Raw genomic sequence first — 6,000 nt, forward strand, 5'->3', positions numbered from 1 at the left:
TGACAAAACTCACGGGCTCCTTCAATCATCGGTCGAAACCACCTGCTGGCGGAGGAGGGGCCACGGGCCAGCGCCTGCCCAGCGGTCACCAGCCCGTCTCCCCTCCCAGGGTGGCTCTCCTTCGAGGGGATGCTGCTCTTCTACACGGACTTCATGGGCGAGGTGGTATTTCAGGGGGACCCCAAGGCCCCGCCCACGTCGGAAGCGTATCAGAAATACAACAGCGGGGTCACCGTGGGCTGCTGGGGGATGTGCATCCATGCCTTCAGCGCTGCCTTCTACTCAGGTACCGGTGGGCTGGGCTCGGCGGGGCGGGGCCTCCGTGGGAGTGATATGGCCCTGGGCAGGGTGGCTGGTTGTATCTGTACAGCTGCAGACACAGCATCCCAATTTGGGGGGAGACAGCGCTGGTTTTTTCTCCGTTATCCAGTGACCCGTCATCAGGGGCCAGCTGGGGACGCTGCCTGATGCTGCGCGGCGGGGCAGGGCCGGGTGGGGACGGGCGTGTGTCCGGCCCTGAGTAAGCAGCTGGCCGTGGCAGGGGGGTCAGGCCCATAAGTGAGGGACACGTGGGGGCCCAGGGACAAACCACAAGGTCACTCCCGGGGGGTGTGCCATCCACCTGCCACCCCTACCCCATCCTTCCCATGTCGGTTCTCATGGTGGCTGGTCCAGAGGGAGGGAGGGTGCAGGTTTGACCGGGGGGGCAGCTAGAGTGGGGCTGTGGAACACGTGAGATGGGTGCGGGGAGGCCGAGACGACCCTGAGGTTTGACTCTGGGTGCCCCACGGACCTAGGACGCTGTGCTGAGTGCCTGTGGGTTCCGGGGCGTCCCAGTGGTGGCCTAGCTGGCGGCGCACAGCCCCCAGACTTCCTCTCAGGGGTCCGCCCACGTTGTCAGTAAAAGGCCAGAGAGCCTGGCCTCTTGGCCTTTCCAGCCACAGGCTCCGGTGGGGCGACCCGGCGCTGCCCTCGAGTTAGACGAGGCGTGATGAGCACACGGGGCCAAGTTCCAGTAAGACTTCGCTGATGTGCACGGGATTCAGATCTGTATGATTTTCATGCGCCACAAAAGCTCTGTCCTCTTAGGACTTGTTTTAAACATTTAAAAATGTGAAAACCGTTCTTAGCTCCGGGTGGTGCACAAACAGGCTGCAGCCCAGACTCAAGCTGACGGCTGCAGACTGTGGACCCCGTTCTCCAGCCCCACAGTCAGGACGGTGACTTTTGTAGGAGGTCGAGGGACCACATTATTAAGAAAGAACTTGGCTCTTGCTGGCGGACCCCGGCGGGCCTGGGTGTTCGGTGGCACCAGGACCTGGGGAAGCGGCCCCGGGGTATTTGACTCCAGAAAGGGGTGTCCTGCGGAACCCGAGCTGCCAGGCCCCTCAGGGTCCTTAGACACTGGCCGGCCGGGGTGGGGCTGTCGGTGTCCTCGTGTTAGGAAAGCGACAGAAGCACTACGATTTGTGCAAGAACTCAGGGCTCAGCCGCAAACCCTAAACTCTCGAGCCTCTTTGATCTTTCCCCCCAAAGACCCCTTCACCGGCTGCAGCACTTGGGGGCCTCCCCTGGGTGTGAAGGGGCCACCCCAGGTCCTGCCGCCCAGCCGGACGACCGCATCAGTGGTCCCTTGGCTCCCCGGGGCCCCCGATCGGGTCTCCCGGTCAGGGGCAAGCCGCCTGCCGGCCTGGTGGGCGGCCTGGGGTCCCAGGCGGGGCGCTGCTCACCTTCCTCTCTGGGTCGCAGCTATTCTGGAGAAGCTGGAGGAGCACCTCAGCGTCCGCACGCTGTACTTCATCGCCTACCTGGCCTTCGGCCTGGGGACTGGGCTTGCCACCCTTTCCAGGAACCTCTACGTGGTTCTGTCGCTCTGCATCACCTACGGGATTTTGTTTTCCACCCTGTGCACCCTGCCCTACTCGTTGCTGTGCGATTACTACCAAAGCAAGCAGGTGAGTGCCGGCCTTCTTGCTTCGGGCCCCACGTCCAGGTGACTCTCCACCCGAGCAGGGTCCCGGGACCCGCTGCTCAGCTCGGGGCCCCGTTCAGATGGGAAGATATCAGGATAAACCCTGGCAGGAAGCTGCTTGCGTAGGGAATTGGGCGGTGTTGGGAGAGGTGCAAGGAGAGGGCTCTGCGGGGCTTTGGGGTCCGCTGGGAGCACGTGGGCACCAGAAACTCAGCGGTCGAGGTCAATAATTCGTGAATGTGGTTTTTGTGAAAATGAGCATCAATGCCAAAAATCCACACTGAGCGAGAGATCGGGGACTTAAAGACAGGATAAGGGACAGGGCTGAGCCGAGTCCTGGTGGCGTCTGAGGCTTAAGGAAAACTCAGGAAAACGGATCCCGTCTTTATGTCAAATTTTGGTATTTTGTTCAGGGTGGATTTTCCCTTAACAGCTTTATTGAAGCCGAAGTCACCACAATGCCACACAGTTCACCCACTTCCAGTGTACGATTCAGTGGCTTTTAGTGTATTCACGCCATCAATTCTAGAACATTTTCGTCACCCCCAAAAGAAGCCCCCTCCCCGTCGGCCATCACCCCTCCAGCCCTCCACTCCCCTGGACCTTTCCCGTCAACGGGATCACATGATAGGTGGCCTTGTGTGTCTGGCTTTCCCCAGCCTCACGTTTTCGAGGCTCGTCCACCCTGGGTATGAGTGGGTCCCTACCGCCTTCCATCTTGTGGCCGAATAATGCTCCCATGGTAGATTTTTGGCAGTGACTTTGAGGCTTTACAATACGGCACTAAAAGACCACCTTGACAGCTGCCTTTCCCGCAGCCCCTTTAACTCCGGGCCCCCGGCGCCTCCCCCAGGCCTTGTCCCGGGGGCTGACTCTCCCCCTGGGCGGCACTCAGGCTGTGCACGTGACCTGCGTGCACTGTCCCCCTTGTCACCTCCCGGGAGCCCCCTTCACCGGGGTACGTGGACGTGCTGGTTCTCGGTGGAGGGCGGCCCTGCCCCACGGGAGGGGACGCGGGGCCTTGGGCCACTCGACCCCGTTGGAAGGCTCGGGCCTCTGCTGCCCGTCAAGTCTTCCGGACATGCGGTCTCCACTGGGCTGCGGGTCCAGGGCTCCCCTGTGAACCTCCCCACGGCGGTGGCCCCCACGGGCTGGACGGGTGTCCCCAGGACTCACGTGACACCAATTCGCGGATCGCCTTGCCGGTGCTGTGGGAACACAGCCTCGGCGGGGCGGGAGTTGTTCGGCCTCCCAGCGGGGAGCACAGCTGCATCTGGGAGGGGGCCAGGCAGGGCGGGACCCCGGGTGGCGCCCAGGCGCAGTCCGCGGGGTGCAGGTGGCCTGTGCTGGGGGCAGTCACTCCCGCTGCCACTTGGCTGCTCTGCTCAGAGACCACGTGTCACCTCCGTCCCCCAGCGAGGTGCCGGCTGGGGGCGGAGGGAGCCTGACGTCCAAGCTGGAGGCCACAGGCCAGAGGAGCAGCGCTGTAGACCCCGGCTCTCTGAGCACGGCAGGCGTCGTAGCGACAAGGGTTCAGAGAGGGCGGAGCTGGAGCGGAGGGGCCGGGCCGGCCCTGCATCTCCTTTAGGGGCGGGAGACCCGGAAGAGCCCGTGCCAGCCCCCGCTGGCCGTGGGTTCCTTTTCTTGTCGTCATCTCAGAACACAAATATTATTACAGTCTTGACCAGGCTCCCTGTGCACGTGGGGCCCGGAGGACTTGAGCTGCTGGCATGGGTGCTGGGTCCCAGTGCCGCGGGGGGCCTGGTCCGGCTGACGCACATCTCTGGTCAGTTTGCAGGGTCCAGCGCCGATGGCACCCGGCGGGGCATGGGCGTGGACATCTCCCTGCTGAGCTGCCAGTACTTCCTGGCCCAGATCCTGGTGTCCCTGGTGCTAGGGCCTCTGACCTCGGCTGTGGGCAGCGCCAACGGGGTGATGTACTTCTCCAGCCTGGTGTCCTTCCTGGGCTGCCTGTACTCCTCCCTGTTTGTCGTCTACGAAATCCCTCCCGGTGATGCTGCCACTGCCGAGGAGCACCGGCCCCTCCTGCTGAATGTCTGACGTCCAGAGCTGTGGCTTCGGCCTCGAGCCTGGGCCAGGGTCGGGAGCAGGCCGGCCGGCGGAAACCCACAGGGCCCTGGTGGATGGAGGCGTGACAGGTTTCCTGATGGGATGTAAATATGTGGTAAATCAATAAACGGCAGCAGCAAAGCCTACGGTTTCCAGTGTGGCTCCCTGAGGGGTGAGAGGTCACCCGGGGATTGGGCCACTCGCCATGGGGACTTGGGGAGGGGGCTGTATCATTTATGCATATATATATATATATATATATATATATATATATATTACCAGCAGCAGCTTTGCACCCTGCCTCCCACCCCTACCCCCTGCCCCAAAGATACCTGGCAACGTCTGAAGGTATTTGGGTTGTCACAACTTTCCTGCTGCCTGGGAGGCTGTAAACACCCTACAGTGGGCAGGATGACCACACACAGTAAAGAATGATCCGGCCCCAAATGTCCACAGTGCTGGCGTGCAGAGAGCCTGTCTAACTGTACACTGCTTCCCAGAATAGAGTTAGAGCAGACAATGCTTTTGGGTCAGAAGACCTCACACCCATTCAGTCACTCATTTATTCTCCCATCCATCCATCCATCCATCCGTCCACGCACTCATCCACACATTCATCCATCCATCCATCCATCCATCCACCCTACAGATACTCATCAAGTGCCCTGGGAGTGGCAGGCAGTGGTAGGTGCTGGGGACCCAACTGTGAGCAACAAGGCTCTGCCCTCATGGAGCTGATGTGACAGGAGGAGAGACAGACAATACACTGATTTCTAGGCCTGAGAATACTGCCAAGTGCTGGGAAGAACACAAGCAGGGTAGGAGGGTGGGTGACGGGGTCGGGAGAGAGCTGTTCCAGGGAGAATGGGGTTGGTGTGTTCAAGGGACCAAAAGCTCAGATTGTGAAATGCCCCATAAGATGGGAACTGCAGAAGGTGGAGCCGATGCCCCTGGTGAACGCCCATCCTGCCCTTGGACTTTACCCGCCCACCCGTGCCCACCATCTTCCAGTGCTTGTTTATGGACCTGGATGAGCCTCTGACTTCTTGTGGGTGTCAAGATCCTTCGCCACGGGGCTTCTCGCCATCTTCCATCAGTGGACACTGCGAGCTGGCTGGGCCACTTCCTGATGCACCTGGGCGGGTCCTTTCCCCGTACTGTGCACGCCGAGCAGGGAGGGGTGTGCCCAGTCACCGTCATACCCGCTGCACTGGGCCCTGGTCACTCATACCCTCACTGCACGGTCCCGATGTTTGGGGGACACACAGGACACACTGACCAGAAGGCCCAAACAAACAACAGGGGTCTCGGCCCCTTGCCAGCCCCTGAGGAGAGTCTGGTTTATGGGCAGCTAACGTGTCCCACTGTCTTGTCCTGACCAGTTAGGGAGAGTTGGGTGCAAAAACCACAACCCTCTGCAGGGGACTTTGGCCACCTCCCCACAGGGACCACAGCTTTCTCACCTCGTCCACGCTTCCCCCAGACCCGCTTCAGCCACTGTCTGCTGCCCTCCTGGAGCTGAGGGGGCTCCCGTGGGGTCCCTGGGGTCCAGGCCCTTCCTCCCCACCCCCTCCCTGGTCCACGAGCCGGTCTCCAGTCTGCCCTCACCGTCCATCTTCCACCCTGTGCTGGGGGAGCCGTAAACAGGTCTGAGCCCCTCTCCTCCCTCTTAGCACCTTCCATAGCTCCCCAGGGCCTAAGAAACCAGGTCTAAGCTACTCACGCCCAACCTGGGCCCCACCCATCTCCCTGAGGCCACCACCCTCTGTGCAGCTGCAGCCACCCAGCCCTCTTCAACCACAGACAGACTCTCTGTCTGAGCTCATGCTCTTCCCGTGGGTGAAGTCCTACCTCTTTCCTGCCCATCGATTTCCGATTCATCGACTAAGATCCGTCTAAAACTCCACCTCCTCTGAGCAGCCCACCCTGCCTGAGATCAGTGAGGCCTTTCCCCATGG

At 61.2% G+C, this 6,000-nt stretch overlaps 1 protein-coding gene across 6 annotated transcripts in view; it reads left to right on the plus strand.

Moving 5' to 3' along the window:
- SLC45A1 (solute carrier family 45 member 1) overlaps positions 1 to 4,033 on the plus strand; it is a gene marked incomplete at both ends in the record, with an annotated part of 28,460 nt that extends 24,427 nt beyond the window's left edge. For 4 of the 6 annotated variants that reach the window (XM_079726529.1, XM_079726528.1, XM_079726524.1 and 1 more), the window contains 3 exons: positions 110 to 286; positions 1,750 to 1,955; positions 3,764 to 4,033. In XM_079726529.1, the coding sequence (XP_079582655.1) occupies positions 110 to 286; positions 1,750 to 1,955; positions 3,764 to 4,033 (653 nt within the window). Of the gene's footprint in view, positions 1 to 92; positions 287 to 1,749; positions 1,956 to 3,763 lie in introns of all 6 variants that reach the window. The other 2 variants (XM_079726525.1, XM_079726526.1) reach the window with 1 other exon arrangement.
- Positions 4,034 to 6,000: the final 1,967 nt, after the last annotated feature.

The sequence above is a fragment of the Hyperoodon ampullatus genome (genome assembly GCF_949752795.1).
Source record: "Hyperoodon ampullatus genome assembly, chromosome: 2".
Taxonomy (NCBI): Eukaryota; Metazoa; Chordata; class Mammalia; order Artiodactyla; family Ziphiidae; genus Hyperoodon; species Hyperoodon ampullatus.